Raw genomic sequence first — 20,179 nt, forward strand, 5'->3', positions numbered from 1 at the left:
GGCACAGAAAACATAACAATTGATACACGTTCTTCTGTACCCACCTATCAGGGTTGCAAGGTGTATGTAATTTATTGCATATGTTCGAGAATAACCAACTTTCTCCTTTGTCGTTAAAAGTGCCTTAGTGTGATGGCCTGAGGTGAAACACGTCTGTTAGTGACACGTGACATCAACAGTGTTGCCAGTGTCCCTCGTAATATTGTGAAAACATCGATTTTTGGAACAGCCCATTTATTCCCTTCTGCAATGTTTTTGAAACTTCGTCAAAGTTCTTTTTCTGTCAAATTCATTAGATGGCCATCCAAATTGTTCGTTGGTATTGTGAAATGTTGCAATAATTTACCTCAATGAGTTCTGTGCATCAATACACACGATTTGCAAATATTTTTTTTCCGCCTTTGGCAACACTTTGCTTATTTGTTATTAAATCATGCATGTTCTTACATATGTTTGTCTCTCTAAATTTTCCCAATATACAGGGCATTCTCTTGGCAGAAAGCGTTTCTTCTCATTCCGTTTCGCTATTCCGTTATACGGTCGTAAACACCGGGTTGCGTGACTTTTCGGACACTCTGTATTACCGGTAGCATTACCGATACCGATAACACTACCAATACCGATACTATCACCGATACCGATACTATCACCGATACCAATACTATTACCGATACCAATACTATTACCGATACCGATATCGATACTATTACCGATACCGATACTACTACCGATACCGATACTATTACCGATATCGATACTATTACCGATACCTATAACACTATCAATACCAATACTATTACCGATACCGATGCCGATGCTATTACCGATACCGATAATATTACCAATACCAATACCATTACCGATACCGACGCCGATACTATTACCAATACCAATGCCGATGCTATTATCGATACCGATACTATTACCGATACCATTACCGATACCAATAACACTACCAATACCGATACTATTACCGATACCCATTCCGATACTATTACCGATACCGATGCCGATACTATTAGCGATCCGATACTTGGAAATTGCAAAAATTAAAATTTGTTCAAGACATTGATCAATATTGGTATGTAAATATTCTTCTGCAATTATATGTATCAATTTACCAAGAAATTTGTTTTAGAATGTTTAAGAATTATATCAGGATATTAAAATAGATATTATGTAATCACAAAATATAGTTTTTCGTGCAAAAATTGGTGCAAAATAAACAGACAGTTTGAACTTTGCATGATTTCCAGGATAATTAGACTTTGTGAAAGACCAAAATACCGTAAAAGTGTCGGTAGATGAATATCAACCGATACTTTCCGGTACCGATACATCGGCATCGGTATCGGCTCAGCCCTAAATAACATTATTATAATCTGTAGCGCAACAGGCCGTGAGGGTCAGGGGCTACCTACCGACTGCCGGCCTCACTCCCACGAGGTGGGAGATCATCCAATCAGCTACGGGGTGACGTGTGGTCAGCACGACGAACCTCCAGTCGTTGGTGTAGGTTTCCATAACCAGGTTACGCTACTCGTCTGCATAAATCTTCTTTGGTGCTGTCATTCAAGCAATATGAGCCCAATCTTAATCCTTGCCTTCCAGTAAGTTAGGCGGAAATAAATATCCCTCGATTATACAACAATTATATTTTCATTATTCAATTTTAGTATTCGGAAAGTCTTTCTGGGGATGGTCCGGACTCCCCCACCTCCATAAATACGTCCACCGTAGGCTTTGCCCCGTGCTGCCAGTTGATCATCGAAGAAGGTGTCTGGAAGAATGGTGCTTGTTCTTCGGTGGTTCAGCCCTTGACCTTAGTCGTTGGTGCCCTGGGTTTCTCGGCTGGCAGAGAGAGAGAGACTCATTTTGCCCAAAGATAACGTCACTGGCTGCTGTAAATTTTGACATGGTAATAGGACCACGTGACATATCCAAGTCATGTGAAATTTTCTGAAAAATGGAACGATGAAATCCATTTTAAGATATTTCAGTATTTTTCAAGTTATTGCATGCAACATGTCACATTCGTTACATATCCCTCGTTTTCTTATTCGAGTTAGGTTTAGCTAGGTAGCCTGGCAGGAAATATAAGGAATGTGTTAACTTCAGCGCCAGCTCATCGAAAAGCATTCGCCAGTATTTGCAGAGGAAAATGGGATGAGAGAGAAAAAGGGGAGGAGTTTTGATCAGGGTGCATCTTGCTCGAGACAGTTGGTCTTGTGGTTAGGAAAGGAAGAGAACAGGAAAGTTGTTCGGGAGTAAGAAAAGAGGGTTCTTGAGTTTTGGAGAGAGGAGAGTGAGTTTCATTTTGAGGGAGATTCAGGCTGGATTATGAACAGTGAATGTGAGTTTTAGAAACTTGTTTGGGAGTGAAGTGTTGCGAAGCTGAGAGACAATTCAAGAGGCGAACTTCAGCAAGCGAGTGAGAGTTAATCTAGAAACTCTTCGATCCACGCTTCAAGAGAGAGACAGGTAATATGCTTTTCTACTGCCATCCTTGCTTTGCAGACTTAAGGTCATTAAGAGTTGCCATTCTTTAAAGGGTTCTGTGAGTTTAAGTTTATTTAGGTACCTCCCGCAGTTAGCAGATGCAGCCAAGCGAGAGCTTCCAGGCTACAGCTAACCCCCAATAGAAGAATCATTCATCTAAAGGGCGAAAGGTTCGATCCCCGAACCATTCGAGGTTCACACGCTTAGTACAAGTGTGTCTTAATACGCATTATTCTCCCGCAGCAGTACCAACCTATGTCCATTCACAGCGCAGAACGGTTATTTTGACAAAATCTTGTATCCCTGCTGGCTACTTCGTGGAGGAGAGTTTCAAAGGTTGCCGCTTGTTGCCCAAACAGGGGGCCAGCAGTTGGTCTAATTGACTGTTTGACCGTAAGTTCCTTCGTAGGTAAACGCGGCAACAGAGGGTCACTGCCAGAAAGGCAGTCTTCGCGCCGGATACTAGAGCGTTGCGGTTTTAGGTACGAACGGTACTTCGAAGAACGTGTCAGCTCACTTCCGTGGCGGAGTGGTTAGCACAGTGCGCTTGCCCAAAGTTCCTGGTTCGCCTGGGCATGAGTGCTCTTTGTGAGTGTCCCTTCATCACACCAGACTCATTCTCATTTTCGCGATTAGCCAAAAGTGGCAGAAAAGCGAAATAAAATGAGCGAAACGAATCAGTCAATTAACAGAACGTGTCAATATACTACAACAGTTTTGAAGGGGTAACAGCAGGGTGCGAAATCATTTAAGATTGGTGGGGCGGGAGGAGAAAGATCTTAATCTTCAAACCTCCACAAACATACATATAAATTATACGTTATACATATTTATAATGTTATGAAAAGTAAAGAAAATACTAAATTAAAAATATATTATTATTAATTACAAAAAATAAATAAATTTGTTATTTTTTTATATAGGCTATATCAAAGTATATACTATATTTCAAAGTAGCAAACTACTTCCTTTACTAACTTTTTAAAGATGTTAATAAGTTATGAATTAGTTAAAGTGGTTTTATTATGTGTAAGTTTTATTTAGTTTTTGCTTTATGTTAATATAAATCAATTAGATTTCAGTTATTATTGTTTAGCATTCTTGTTTTACTTCTATTGTGCGTATTGATGTAGATTTGTTAATGATCTCTCGAGAGAGAAAAAGCATTGAACACTCACAACTACACTAATTTATGTCTGTTTCCGATATTGTTCTTAGTACAGTATATTTGAAATTAAAAGTAATTGCTTATCTTTTGTTTGTTGTAACAAAAACTACACCCTGGAAATTAAAATACAAAGTTGTTATTTTGTATACCATGTAGATATTTGAAAATGACAGGTATGTAAAATATAAATATAAAAATTGTAATTAAATAAAGAAATACACTTGTGGAATATTTCTAGCTTTCATTCTCCCGAGCAACGCCAGCTGCTAGATAACACACTGGAAATTAACAATCTGCTCGCGATATCGCAACTCACACTAACAAGTGGGGAAATTACTGTCGCGGTATCCAGTGACATGTGAAAAAACACCGTTCGATATTAATCATTTTTGTTTATTGATTCATATTATGTTTAAATGTAAAGTGTAAGGTTTGGTTTATTTTGTGGAAAAATTTGTATCCGAGCCAGACGTCGGGAGTTGGGAGAGGGTTTTTTCTGAGTGACAGCCGAACTGTCAATACGGCAAAGTACGTGGCATATTTGCACCAAAGCGGGTCGTCACGGAGAAAGGATGGATTTATTTTCGTCGGGACCGACCGAGGAGTCGCCGCGGGAGGCCAAAACTACTTTTCACGGATGACCAGGATAATCAGCTGGAGCCCAAGCTAGCAAGAACCGAGGACACGCCTTGGGACCGCATTTCGAGACAATGGACAGAGGTCATTTCCATCTCTTCGGAGACCCAAGCCAAGCCAAGCCACTCTAACGTGTTTTCAACGGACAATTTTGAATCTGGTATAAATCTGCAGGACTTCGAGTTCACCACACAGTTTTACCCGGATTTTGTAGAGAGAGCATCTCCGCGCTACACTCTCGCGTGACTATTGTTTTGTCTCCTTGTACTTTGTTTTTCTTACGTACCGTGAGCGAGTTGCCGATACAGAGTTTACCGGTGTGCGCTTTATTTGGTGAAGCATTACGCGGTGGTTTGTTTTTACCAAGCGTGGACTACCATAAAAATGGGCGGCTAAGAAGATAGAGAAGGTAGGCCTTCCACGACGACTGCAACGATGCACCGCCACCATCCGGTGAAGCCAGCCAGCGCCACGACCAACGACCAACGCGCAGCGCCGCGAAGCCAACCATTGCCCGATGCCCAGAAGGACGGTTCCAGTTCGACGTCCAACAGAAGCCCAAAGAGAGAGAGAGAGAGAGAGAGAGAGAGAGAGAGAGAGAGAGAGAGAGATGATTCCAGGACGATGTCTGATTGATGCCCGACACACAAGAGAGATTCCGGACCGACGAGTGAGAACGTACAGCCGACGCTAGTGAGAAGAGAGACACGCAACGTTCCATGAAAGTGCCCAATATCGTCGCAATCATCCTTCGCCGCGTTCGACCTCGAAGAACATTTTCGCCGCAAAGGAACCTTGTGCAAATTCCCGCATCCAGGAAAGATGAACGATCCCACGATGTAGCAGAGTCCGGTAGAGTATTCTTCTGATGGTCTATGTCCATGTAAGCATGTCTTGTTTGTATAAACGCCGTACCGTAAAAGCCGAAGTCTCACTGATTTGCAAAGTGACTCAGGAACCCCGAACCTAACTTCCGTGTCTGATATTTTTGAGTAATGTTATATAAAAGGTAATTTCATGTTGACATGTAATAATTTGATTGTCTGCATTCAGAGTTAAAAGCTCCATTCGATAACGTTAATTCTTCGTGTAAATTGTCAAAGTGTGCTCCATTTTTGTGTAACCGACCGCTCCGTCGCGTCATTTAACTTGTGAATAGTTGACCGATTAGTCTTTTTTATTTGTGGAAAGCGTATTTTATATTGCAAGGTCGTGCGAGTGTAGTATTCTTTATTGCATTGTGGTTTTTGTTGTAATTTTTGCTCGCGCCTACGATTGATTTGTGTATTCCGGCAGCTGGAGGCGATTAAGTTTCACATCACTATGTAATGGTGTATTTGTTCTCAATGGACGAGAGAGGCTTATGTGTATTACCCCCGTCCGAGAAACTTGGTAAATGTCGTGTTTACGACTTGATGCGTACGTACATTCGAACGAAAGGTTTAACTACGCCGACCCAATTGTTTTATATAACTGCTTTCCGAGGGCTGGCGCATATTTGATTTAAAGGAGCACAGGAGCGGGTAGACTAATGACCTAAATTCACGTAAAGGTTCAAACAAGAAGGAAATGGTATGTTGATTAGATCCATGATATTGTATGTATATTCCCATTTGAAATTCCTCAGAAGTAAGAATGAGAGAGAGAAAATGAGAGAGAGAGAGAGAGTGATTGAGGAGGTGATGTAAACAGTTTGTTGATTCCAATATTTTTTTGTTGATACAATATATTCATATTTTTACCGTTCGTCAGTGTTATTATTTGATGTTTTTCAGGTATCTGGTATAATGCTATTAGTGTGTTATTATTGTTCGAATCTACTACGACAATAAACGACCGTTTCAGTACCTAACTAAAAAACCTGGACCGTAAGTAAAAGTCACGACCGGTTTCCCGTATTCATAATGACGTCTGTCCCCGTGCCGGGGTATGAATGATACGTCATTTCGGGGATCGCGAGTGTAATTATTACATTACATCAAAGCTTAAGGGCGTACAAAAAGGCAAATCCCTCACACTTCATCTCTGCTTGTGCAAATGAACTCCTTCCCCCGTTAGTAATCCTCTACAATAAAATCCTGGAAACAGGTTTCTTCCCCCGCCGATGGAAAAAGCTCTCGTGACCCCAGTTTTTAAATCAGGATACAAACTCAAAATTAGCAATTACCGCCCAATCTCCCTTCTGACAATATTCTCCAAAGTATTAGACTCGCTCATTTCCAATAACGTCAGATGGAATCTAAGAACTGTTATAGCCCCTCAGCAGCACGGTTTCGTGCAGGGCAGATCCACAAACACGAACTTAGCAGTGATAACACAAGCATAGCAGACTGTATAAACAACAAAGGACAGTTGGACGTAATCTACACAGACCTCAACAAAGCATTCGAAAGAATACACCACTCCATCCTTCTCCAGAAACTACTTAGTGTTGGAGTCTCTGGTAACTTGCACAAGTTACTAGCAAGCTATCATTCTGATAGCACACAAGCAGTTGTACTAAACGGGTTCGCCTCGGCCGAGAGAAGAGTTTCGTCGGGAGTCCCCCAGGGATCCAATTTAGGTACGTACCTTTTCCTTCTGTTCGTCAACGATATTTTGAGCCACCTGCAAAAAGTCAATATTCTAATGTACGCAGACGATATGAAACTGTACTATCCAATCAGCTCATTGAATGACTGTCACACGCTACAGGAAGGCCTAAACTCCTTCGAAAACTGGTAAAACAGACGGGAATGATCATAAATGTGAATCAGTGCAACGTAATGCCATTCACCAACAAAAAAAAACAACAACCATTACACACGAGTATAAAATTGTCAGCTCGACGGTGAGGCGTACGAGAGTTGTCGTTGACCTCGGTGTCCACTTCACATCTGACCTGTCGTTCAACACGCATTATCAAGCCTTGGTGAAAAGGTGTATAACGCTAGTTGGTTTCATTAGAATAAATTTTGTGTTTTATTTTTCTGTGCCTACGGTTGTCAAAATATACGTCGCACTCGTTCGTCCAGTACTGGAATACTGCAGTCCCATATGGAATCCACAGTACAAAACATGGCAAGAGGAAGTGGAGAGCGTCCAAAGGCAGTTTGTGAAATGGCTGTTCTTCAAGGTGAACATTGAATATCACAAAAAGAACTATACATCTTTATGCAAGCATTTCGGTCTGGAAACTTTGTTCAACAGAAGAGTCTCCACTGATGTCATTTTTTTTATTTACAGAAACTGATTAATCACGGCTGTGAGTGTTCTGCACTGTTAGAAAGTATAAACTTTAATGTAGGCCGACACAGTGCAAGAAGCCGAAAATTATTCTACACGGAGAGGTCAAGGGTCAACATGCATAGGTTTTTACCTGCAGTGCGCATGCAGGACACGCTGAATGAACTATTAAAAACTGTAGACTTCGATTTGTTCACAGACTCACGTAGTGTGCTGAAAAAAAGATAATCACAACAATAAGCTCATAAATTGATGTAAATATTGTGTACAAGGAAGCTTATACTTTCATTTATTCTTTTTTTTTCTCTTCTCTCTTGTTATTTATTGACAGTATATTATATTCAACATAATTGGGAAATGTACCCTGTGCTGAACAAATAAATAATAATTAATATTTCAATGTAGACCTAATTAAAAAGTCGAAATAATTTATTGTGTTGCTGGAGGAAGCTACGCTGAGGTTTTTATTTGTTTATTTAGAGATTATTTTAATCATACGCAGGCCGGGATTTATATATGTGAGGACCCGGAGCTTCCAACACCAAGACCCCACCCCAATCCCCTCCACAGTTTCAGTTATAACTTTTCGCCAAGCTACGTATTTCTACATTTTTTCATCACATCCGAAGTACCGAATTTTTTCTTTATGTGGTACTTTTCAAAGCAGTTTTTCCCCAGTGAAGGCCCGGATCTGCAGACCTCAAGTTCACCCTAAATCCTGATCTCATCTTGACCATACCCTGCGCCTCCTAAGCCCATTACCTGCTTCTAATCATAGAAGTATTCAATTGGTCACAGTTTTCTTGTTTCAAGATCTCTAGTAATTCCTTTTGCTTTCTAATGACAAAGTTAAGACAGCTTTTCATGCGATGATGATATGTGAACATTTCTAGTATAGATAATATTCATGAGTAAAATATACTTGTAATGAACACCAGAATACACTTATTTATTGCAACATTCAAATATCCCTAAGTATATGTACTTAGTGAATTTGATTGGGTGGGCGCTCGCCCACCCCTGTCGCCGTCCCTGTGACCAACTCGTTTCTCAGCTCAAATTGATCTCATCACCACAGTACCGTATTTTTACACATGCTGTGCCCTCGTGACCCCAGTATTTAATTCAGGGGACAAACACAAAATTAGCAATTACCGCCCAATCTCCCTTCTGCCAATATTCTCCAAACAACAATTACCTCTCTACCAGCACATGACTACTTGGAAGGAAAATTTTCAATATGTTACCCTTGAAATTATTCGCAAGGGTTGAAATTACAGCCACTCTTACTTTTCCTCAGTCTCTGTTTGCCTCAAAAATATCCTTAGACTATCTTCTCTCAAAATTTCTGCTGAACTCTTTAGAAATGTAACCAAATATCAACTTCAGAAGGCTTTGAGGAACTATTAACTGCTCTGCCACCTGTTGAGTTTCTGTAGAACTACTACAATACATTTCACGAGCGGATAGCGACAGCTTTAGTAAATTGGTTGATACATGTTAGCAGTGGCGTGTCCAAGGAAGGGGGAGATGGTGGCGGTCCCCCCATTGGCCCAGTAGTCCTAAAAGAAAAGATCGTCAAAGACCGGAAAAAATGGCAAAATGAGGATGGACTAATGAGAAAACTTTAGCTAACCGTTCTCGTTTCGAAAATCTTGGGTATGCTGGTTAATAGCGCCAAACCTTACCTGCCTAACCAAGGTCGTATTATGGGGGGAGGGGTCCAGTGGGTCCGCCCCCCGAAACATTTACCACATACTAAAATAAAAATAATGAAAATATACTTTTTAGCTTTTGTTATACTTTAATTGATGGTTATTTATTTCTATTTTGGAAGGCAAAGGTTATTATGTTGGGATTATACTGTTTTGAAAGACAGTACGAAAGAAGATTTTAGCCTAATATTCTTTACACGTATTATTATTTAAATAAATATTCAATTCTTTATCTATTTGACATTAATTTCCTTGTTTTTACACAAATTTTGGCGATCTTAAGTACACGCAAGCTAGATATGAAATATGTGCTGTTACATCTATATTCTCATATCATCTTTGTACGTATTTATATAATAATAAAAATTCAATTTTGATAAATGTACATGTTTTAGTTAATATTTAATTTAATTATCATTTAATTATTTCAATTTTAATATTATTACTATTATTTCTGAGACACTTGGTTCGGAAACCCCCCCCCGAAATATATTTCTAGATACGTGCCTGTGCCTAACCTATCCCCGTAGGCATTGGCGGATATAGACATTTTACCTGGGAGGGGCAGAGAATATGCTGTAAGCATATAAGATGTAACTTTGGAAATATAATGTGCAGATATTTCTAGATATTAAAAAAAATAGTTTCATAATATGTGTGTATATGATTCACATCAAGACAATTACAATGGTTAGTTTTCGGTTCAGTTTGTGGTCAGATAAACTAACCGGGATTGGATCTTTAAAAAAGAATCCGAACCAATGTCCAATGTAACTCCACCAGGACCCTTTGATTATAAGATGATAGCATTAGCAGATTTTAGAGGGGAAAAAATTGTGTTCTATAATATGGGAGAGTGAGAATAGTTATTTGTGGGGGAAATTTTCGTGATATTGTTTCTAATTATAATTTAATTTAATATAACTCATCTTATGTAATAATATGTACCTCTCTTTTTAATTTAAATTAATGAAATGGAAGTAGTTCTACGTTTATTTATATTAACAATGATTACAGAAAGAAAGAGATGGACTTGAAATTTTATTTTCTCAGGAGAAACTGTCACAAACTTGGGAAATATATGACCTACAATACTTTCTCTTTACGCGTTCAGTTAACTGGGTAATGTTATTTCCTTCTAATTAACAATCAATCAATCAATCCAAGTAGATCGTGCTGAAAAACAGGAAATCTTCTGCGATATCAGTAGACCTGGCAGCACTGAAATGGAACGATTTTCTAGAGCTTCCCACCACGCGGCGCCACTAAGCGGAATAGCTAAAGTAAGACCGGCCAAAGAATAAACTGCAGGAAACCCAGACTTTTCGCCTCCAGTTGTGGGAGTTTCAAGGTGGGGCGGGAGGAAGCGGTGTTGCTACACGCCTGACTTTTGTCCAGTCGACACCTTTTGCTGTCATCATGCAACAGTCGCTTGCATTTCAGGGAGGGAATCAAGAGACACATTCGCTTGGCCACCTGTTTCAAAAACTACTCGGAACGAAAAATTTGGCAACGCAGAATACCACGGGAACCCGATTGGTTCATCGGTTCATCTGACCCTCCCTGGCTTTTGAAGTTTGTTCTTTCGCCGAACAGGCTTTAGTATCGATATATTGGCGGGATATTTCAAAAGTTCCGTTTCTTTTAATGAACAGGCCTCGTATTTGTCATTTTATTACAACGATATGTTTCCATTGCAGTGAAAATAGCGATCGCTTTCGGCAGCATCACCTTCGCAATTGTGGGGAACGACGAGAACCTGGATTTCATCTTGCTCGGTCCTACCATTCTGGAGGTGAAGGAGGCTGAGATGTCCTGCGTGTCGGGAGACGTGGTGTTGACGCCCAACGCCTGGAAGCTGTGTGACAAGAAGCGCTACAATTACAACCTAAAACCAGACAAGAAGCACGTCAAGGTAACGTAACCTACCTTTAAGGATAAACGCAGTAGAAAGCAGCAGGCGTTCACCAGTGGGGGGAGGGGCAGACACTTACCTAGAGTTACATTTCTCAACGAGTCCCCGCACGTTAACCAAGTATCTCATATCCATATAAAGTTCGGAAACCTTTTCAGAACTCACTCCGTCGATAACCCGACAGAATATGTTCATTCGTCGCCAGGAAAGCTTCAAGATTTATTTCACAATTACTTCACCCTGAGACTAATTCAGACATACAGTTCCAAGGCCTCACATTTTGTTTATCGTAATAGTAACACTGGCGACTGTGAAAATGTGCGACGTAGTTGCATACGTGCAGGATAAAAATTCCGTGATTCGAGGTTTCGTAGCATCGGAACGGGTCGTCAGAGGAACGTTATTGAGAAAAGTTGTTGCTCGTAATGACTCCTATACATAGTAGATATTTAAGCGGGAACACACTGTACCTATTATTTTCCTGTAGTTTACGGTTATTACAAGTATAAGAAAACAGTTTTTCTTTGTGACGTTTCAGGAGAACACACGCTCCTTTCATCAGACATTTATTTTCATTTTGACTAAAGATACAGTTATAACAATGGTTAGTAATTTTTTAAATAAAAATAATCCGTTATATAATGGGTGTTGTCAATGTTACATTGTTGTAATATAGCAACTTAACTGTGAAAAGAAGCAGTCTGTTTAATTTTTATTTCAGATCTTTTTAAATTATGAATCCCAAATATCATCAGGTAATTCAAATTCATCATTGTTTTCACAAAGTCTCTTGATGTTTTCTGTTATTAATACATTAAATTTTAAAGATGGTGGCTTACTCCATTTGTGAAAAAGAAAACTCCATACTGGATCTATGTTACCATTTTCATTATTTAATTTATTCCAGTGTTCTTCTGCAATGAAGGAAGCTTCCCAGACATTCAACTCTATGTTTCCCGTTAATCTTTTTAAAACCCTTCTCTTTTTAATCAAATGCTTCTCTTCGATGATGTGAGCTGACAAACCTGTTCTTGGGTTTCGATTTATAATGTCCAAATCGTGTTCGTGCTATCTTATTGCCATTTTCCTTGTTGTTTGTTCCACGCAATAATAAATTAAATAATGAAAATGGTAACATAGATCCAGTATGGAGTTTTCTTTTTCACAAATGGAGTAAGCCACCATCTTTAAAATTTGATGTAACAGAAAATATCAAGAGACTTTGTGAAACAATGATAAATTTGAATTACCTGATGATATTTGTGATTCATAATTTTAAAAGATCTGAAATAAAAATTAAACAGACTGCTCCTTTTCACAGTTAAGTTGCTATATTACAAAAATGTAACATTGACAACATCCATTATATAACGGATTCTTTTTTTAAAAAAAATACTAACCATTGTTATAACTGTATCTTTAGTCAAAATGAAAATAAATGTCTGATGAAAGGAGCGTGTGTTCTCCTGAAACGTCACAACGAAAAACTGTTTTCTTATACTTGTAATAACCGTAAACTACAGGAAAATAATACTACAATGCAAGCAATGCGTACATACAAGAAAAACACTGTACCTAGTTGGAAACTCATTTAGCTTTATACCACTAATACACCGAAAACTTCGTCGTATCATTATCACCATCAGTTGTTTCTGTAACCACTCGTTTTTCATTAGAAACATACTGTACATCACGATCTTCACTACATTCAACTGAATCTTCATTATTATGTGCACGAAACTGGAATTTGTCAAAAGTTAAAATCGTCTAGCACTTACTGAAATGGCGAACGCCTATTTTGTCTATTATGAAATCTGTGTGCAGGCAAAACAGCCACGGTTATAAACATCATAACTATTCCCAGATAACTAGTAACATTGCAGCTATATATGAAACAAAAACTTGACTTTAGTAATTGAAATTAATTTGTAACGCAAACTCTGGGAGTCGTTTCTAAAGCTAGGCACTTAATTTTCGAAAATCACAAAAAAGCTTTAAAAGAAAACAGGTGGAATATTACAAAAAGTTTCGAAAGAGCATATACTGGAGGATGACTTTCCAGTTTTCAGAAACTTTCAATTCTAAACGCAATGCCATGAAATTATGCGGCTGGCGGAAGTTCGCGCTGTTGCCACGTCGGAGCACAACCCCGTGTGTTCTGAGGTTTAAGAGAATGAAAGATCTCGTTGTAGAGTTGGTCTTTGTAAGCCATGTGATACAAACTGACAGTATTTGCTCGAAAGGTCAGGGATGATAAAACAGTGCCCCGGAGAGAGGTCGGTCTGACGCTCCAACTAGGCAACGCAGCCCGGTTGACGTTGCCACACAGTGCGCGGGAAACAGAGACTTTTGTCCCGCTCACGTTTGTTTTTCCCATATGTGGCACCAGCGCAATTCTGCCCAGCGGCCTGTTTTCATGGTCGTGCGATAAGATGGTCTGGACTTAAGAAAGTCCGCAAACAGAGTGCAAGTGTTAAAAAGAATTCTAAGGGAATAAGTGCTATCAAATTTACCTCGTATATTTTTCTACGCAAAGTTAATGAGTGTAACTAGGTATTTTCCTCGTTCCCTTCCACAGATACTCAACATAGTCACGAAGCCAGCGTCTCCAGCGGAAGAACCAGGAACTAGCAAATCAGAGAGTAAGTCTGTGTTCTGGTATAACGTTGTACTGTACTGGGGAATTTAAAATAATAGTATCTTGATTAAACTTGCTTTTTAATGCCAGCGCCTCCAGCGGAAGAACCAGGAACTAGCAAATCAGAGTAAGTCTGTGTTCTGGTATAACGTTGTACTGTACTGGGGAATTTAAAATAATAGTATATTGATAAAACTTGCTTTTTAATGCCAGGGCCTCTAGCGGAAGAAGTAGGAACTAGCAAATCAGAGAGTAAGTCTATGTTCTGGTATAACGTTGTACTATACTGGGGAATTTTAAAGAATAGTATCTTGATAAAACTTGCTTTTTAATGTCGAAACACACAAGTCAACAAAAAATTATCCTGTACACCACAGTTTAACACATAATGTTGAGATTTTGTTATTGCTTTACGTTCTTTTCTACAGTAGGTTGAGTTCCTATTAGCCTGTCAGATTATAAAGCAGATTTAACGAACTCTTTCCATCTTTCTAGGTTAATACAGTACGAGGTTAAGTCATAAGTCATGGGAACTATTTTTTGCTCTCGAAAACAGGCGACAGCACGAAAAATCTAAGATATACATTTCAAAGTGTATGGAATGTACATTCGAAAGAAGCCACCAGATGGTGTATGTAAACAACGGTGGTGTAGTAAACATGCACTCAAATTCAGTCGGTGAGTGACAGCGTTCGAAAATGGAGGTCATGAAGCAAAAGCAACATTCGTACATTAAAATAGCAGTTCTCCATGACAGAAATGCACGGGAACGGTATACAGAGCTACGGGAAACACTGGGTGTGCATGTCATGCCCTATCAAACAGTGGCGAGGTGGGTGGAGGCCTTCATACGGGGCAGTGTGTCAACTGCCAAAATAAGACACTTCTGTCCAATGTCATGTGTTCTGCCTCTTCCCTACGAGAGTCTCCTGCATCCAGACTTCATCTGGTGGCTTATTTCGAAAGTACATTCCATACACTTTCAAACGTATATCTTAGATTTTTTGTGTTGTCGCTTGTTCACGAGGAAAAAAATAGTTGCCATGACTTATGACTTAACCCATGTACTAACGATGAAGATGGATGTTACAGTGGCGTAACTGCAACGATACGTTACACTCATACCACCACATTCAACAAAAATCATAATATTTTAAATTAAAAATATTATTCTAAATAATAATGACAACCAAAATCCTTGGATATAAACTTCAAGTCCTAAAGGCTCAATTACACGCTAAAAAAATAGGAGAAATTGCTGTCTAAAAACGTCAATTTCCGTTGCCATCCAACTACCGTAAAAAGTTTACCGTAATAAATATTATTTTAACGATCCAGTTTTTAAAGATAAAAAATAATGCACACAACTCCAGTTCATCATCATTATGTATGATAAAATATTTAAATGTGAAATTTTTCTTAATGCCTCAATGCTGTACTGTGGAACATGTATGAGAGTGTGTATATTTTAATATTCCGTATAGACGCCATGCTTAGTTCTCACTCAAGCTACAGCACTGAAAGGCGACGATTTGAATGCGTCTGCACAGGGGGTAGATTGTTAAATTTTAAGGATAGGATGTGTCAATTTTACGGTGAGATCTAACAGTGTGGGTATTTCTATAATACTATGCAAGTTCTGTTGTAGTCATTAAAAGACAGTTTAGGCTTCTTGCCTTACTGTATATTCTAAATAAGTTGATAAGATGTCCTCGGACGCCATTTTAATAACACTCTATATCAGTGATTCCCAAAGTGTGCTCCGAGACGCCGTGGCTTTCCTACACACACACACAAAACTAAATGCATCTTCCTGCATCTTTTGGGATGATGCATTCTGGTGCATCAAAACGCATCAAGGTGCATCAAGGAACATCAACTGGTGCTTTGAAGTGCATCTCGACTGAAAAAAATCCTCACTTGAATCAAATGATGCACTTTCGTGTTTCTTTCACGACATACAAAAATGCACACAAATGCATCAAATGTGAATCTGATTCTTTTAAGAAGTCATAAATACATTTTAGTGCATCAATCGATGCATTCTGGTGCATCAATCGATATGATGCATTTAGTTCTCTGAGTGCAGGGGCGCCGAGAAATGTTCGAATATTTTCACTGAAATGACACTTATTTCAAATGCGTGCTTATTTAGTACTTTTTACGCATAAAATGTGTCTGAATTTGAAACATGTGATAATTTTTAAACATAGGCAAGCAACCTAACATTACGAAATGAGCGTTGCAAGTGTTAGATAGGCAGGCCTACATGCTGACTTGGGCGCCGTGGAAATATCTTGAAACACAAAAGGGCGGCGCGAAAAGAAAACATTTGGGAACCCCTGCCCAATATATTATAAAGCAAAACGCCAAACTCAGATTCCAAATATTTTTGTAGAACTTTCTTTTTTAATTTCTGGGTTCTCCATTGTAGTCTGTGGTTGTTCGTGCAAGTTTTCTCGCTCTTACATCGTGGTGAAAATGAAAACGGCTCCGCATATTAGTTTCATATAGAAATAGGATGTTTCTTATACTTTCTTACTCTCGTCTCGACGCTGTCCTTGCCGGCCCCCGTGGCGGAGAGGTTAGCACATCGCGCTACAACGCCAGGTGCCCCGGGTTCGAATCTTGGCCTGGATGTTTGTGAGTGTACATTCATCAATTTCATCACATCATCACTCATCCCCATCTTCGCAAATTAGCACAAAACGTAAAGTATATCAACGCTGTCCTTAACTGTACGTTCAGTGACCGGCAATAAATGGTTGGGTGGGTGGGTGAGAAGTAACGAGGCATTGCGAATTTGCTGTAGTTTTTGTAATATTTAAACAATCTCAATTAAACTTTCTGTTCATAGACGTGAAATAGGATTACAATTGTGCATGCGAATTTCACAATATGGTAATGTCATTATCTTTGCCGTACGTTGGCCATGCACTTGGCCGTTCAGCAGCGAGCGCAGATTGCGGCACGCTACGAGGTGTGGAATTCAGTTATTGGTGGTGGCGCACAGTGAAGGGTAGAAATGCAAAGGAGGAAGGGTACAAGACAATTGGACGCACGGTTTCGGATTCGGGATGTTATCACAAACGTCCCGAAGGAATTCCTGGAGAAGATCGTGGATTCCATCCCTGGAGGAAGTTGATGAACCGACGGCGCCTACGTTGAATTCTAATCTGGCATCTATGTAATCATATACCATAATGTATATGCACAGAAAATTTAATTGAGATTACTTAAATATTACAATGTAATGCTCTACCTGCTCCTCTGGGAGAGTAACTTGCCTTGGCTCGACCTGTTACTTGCTTTCGTTACTTCCCCAGGCAAACAAGATGCATTACACTTTAAAAACTAACAATTCGGTTCAATCGAATTAAAGACATTGAATAACTACCATATTCTTTACCATGGATATTAGGGAAAAACTCAGTTCGTTTATCCTTGAATGATAGCTCAGACGTTCAGTTTAGAAATATATAAAAATACTATTTATTTCGTTGATTTAATATTTACAAAGAATTACATAAGAAATAACCCCCACATAAAAAAAGGCTTGATCCTCTTTAATTGAAACACTGAAATATTTTTTCTGAAATATAAATATAAGAGAGTTACGTACGCTGGACTAGTTCAAAAATGTATCTAGCTTGTCACTAGCATACATAACATGTTTTTCTAATTCCCTCCCCTTCTTGTTTATACTGAAAATTGCCTCGCAAAAAGAGACGAAACTTGATTGAAAATACAACTAATTATGTGCTACTCTGGAAAATATATAAAACAAAAGTGTGATGATTCTTTGCCACCCTGTCACAGTCCCTTTAATCCCAGATTAAATAAATGCCGGACCCTTGACAGTGTCGAATCTACATATTTAAACTAATAATTTCGCGCAACAAGGTACTTGGCTTTTTACCAACGGATAGACATATACTTGAAATTAAACGTGTCTCTTAATTCCCTCGGATACGACGTGTCTCTAAGAATAATACAAATCTCCACCGAAAACTAAGCCTTGGCTTGTCACCAAACGAATAAAAAAAAATACGTGGACTTATCTATATATTTTGATGAAAGCAAATGGTTGATTTGTGACCGCTAGCCATATGACTTGACGAGCCACTCTACATGCACCGAGAGAACCTTCCAAAGGTCTCCCCTATTGCCCAAAAAACTCGTAAGAAATGTCAACCCCCGCTACTCAATCGGTTCCTTTATATAGGCGATTCCCAAAAAAAGCCAGTAAAGTGGACATTTCAACCCCCCTCTTTTTTGAAGGACAAAATTTTGAAACTAACCGCCTTCTGCAAGCTGGCTTTCACCGTCACGTAGGTCAGCCCTACACACAGAAAACTAAATGCATCGTATCGATTGATGCACCAGAATGCATCGATTGATGCACTAAAGTGTCTCTTAGGCTTCTTCAAAGAATCACATTCACATTTGATGCATTTGGGTGCATTTTTGTATCTCGTGGAAGAAACATCAAAGTGCAGCATTTGATTGAAGTGAGTTTATGTAGCTCAGACGGAACGTTTAAGTGCATCATAAAAGAAGATGCATTCTCGTGCATCAAAACGCATCAAGGTGCATCAAAACGCATCAACTGATGCATTGAAGTGCATCTCGACTGAAATAAATCCTCACTTGATGCACCCAAATGCATCAAATGCGAATCTGATTCTTTGAAGAAGCCATACAACACATTTTAGTGCATCAATCGATGCATTGTGGTGCATCAATCGATATGATGCATTTAGTTCTCTGAGTGTACAGCAGGTTACATTGGAAACTGCATAAAGAAGAAGTATAGCTGTCACCAAAAAAGAATAACATTGAACACACACGAAGCAAATAAAAAAAGTATCTTGTAGTGATTCTATCATTACAACAAAAACTACAGCAAATTTTCAATGCCTAGTTACTTCTCACCCACCCTTTAGATCCTGAAATGCTCGCTTCCCTCTACGGCGTTGTGTGTGTTGTCTAACTTTACGGCGATAAGTCCCATCTTTATTGCTGTTGACTGTACATACTTGTGAGACGAGGCAATCTAACGAGTTGATCTTCTCGTTTTCAGCTCGCGTCAATGCTCGGCGACAGACCACCAAGAAGATGACCGGCATCGCGAAGCAATCGAGCGAGATGAGGAAGGTGACCCGGGCTACCGCTGGCTTCACGGCACTCCTCACCAAGTCTCTAGTTGCAGGTGAGTTCGTTTCAGGGCTGTGCCAACCATGAAGAACATTTCAATTAGGTTCGGCAAGGTGCATATTGATAATATGCACTGCCGGGTTTTTTTGGTATTAATTTTTCAAAAATTTCGTGAAAAATATCGTGTTTATAGTTAAAAAAATGGCAGTAATTTCGTGAAAATTTCGTGGTAATTTTTAATGCCATGTACTTATACATACTAAACTAAATCAATGAATGATTTTATACATGGCATAATATTTGTAACATTTATGGGAAAATAAGCTTAAACATAGTAAATAATAAATTTCACCTTCTGAAAATCAGCCTTACTCAGTTATATTTATATTTTAGAAAAAGTGGAGTGTACAAAACAATCTGTCTCTCATTTATTTTCATTCATGAAACATCAACATACAACAAGTGACAACATTTTGCTCCTTTATACTTCTTCTCATATCTGACACTACAAGAGTGTACTGTGAAAAAAACCGTTCACTGTTTGAAAGAGGTGACCACAATGACTTCATACATATATCAACAAATTCTTTAAATGCATCACCTCTTGATTTTAATGCTTCCATGTCAGTTACACTGGCCTCAGATTTATCATTGAATACATAATTAGCTAATTTGTTCTGAGAGGCGAATGATGGGTGGGAGAAAAATCCTGTTTGAGACTTCTGTGGCATTTGCCTGGTTCCAGTTACTTTCGAAGATTCTTCCTCCCCTGATAATCATCGGTAGAAATGCGAAAGGGAAGCCCAAGAGAATAAATAGAAGTTCATGCCTTCTATTACTCTTGCAGCTAAAAACGAATGTATTTCTAAATAAATGGAATGTTCCAAAGGATCAGGAAAACCCAGTCACCTGCACATAAAAATAATAGACTTTCGGGTTACTGTGCCTTTCCAAATTATTTTTCATTCCTTTGCAGCCAAACATCTTCAAATCGAATATATTTCTTATAAAGAAATTTGTATTTTTTATCGTAAAAATAAAGATGTTCGCAGAAACGATCAATATTCGCAAAAATTCGCGACAAAATTACAGCCGTAAATCAGTCACATTTGTGATAAAACGTGCATATACTATTTGCTGCATCTCTCCGTTACATTTTGAGTTTATCGCTAATAACAAAAAACCCAACCCTTATAATACAGTAAGGTTGTTCGCTTTATATCCGA

At 38.9% G+C, this 20,179-nt stretch overlaps 1 protein-coding gene across 1 annotated transcript in view; it reads left to right on the forward strand.

Annotated features, from left to right (window-relative positions):
• The window catches only part of LOC145979594 (adenylate cyclase type 10-like), a 160,570-nt gene that overhangs the window by 13,973 nt on the left and 126,418 nt on the right, over positions 1-20,179 (forward strand). Inside the window, exons 4-6 of the mRNA XM_083112560.1 lie at positions 10,944-11,158; positions 13,737-13,800; positions 18,880-19,008. Coding sequence (XP_082968686.1) covers positions 10,944-11,158; positions 13,737-13,800; positions 18,880-19,008 — 408 coding nt within the window. The remainder of the gene's footprint in view (positions 1-10,943; positions 11,159-13,736; positions 13,801-18,879; positions 19,009-20,179) is intronic.

The sequence above is a fragment of the Lepisma saccharinum genome, chromosome 26 (assembly GCF_977018435.1).
Source record: "Lepisma saccharinum chromosome 26, izLepSacc3.1, whole genome shotgun sequence".
Classification (NCBI taxonomy): domain Eukaryota; kingdom Metazoa; phylum Arthropoda; class Insecta; order Zygentoma; family Lepismatidae; genus Lepisma; species Lepisma saccharinum.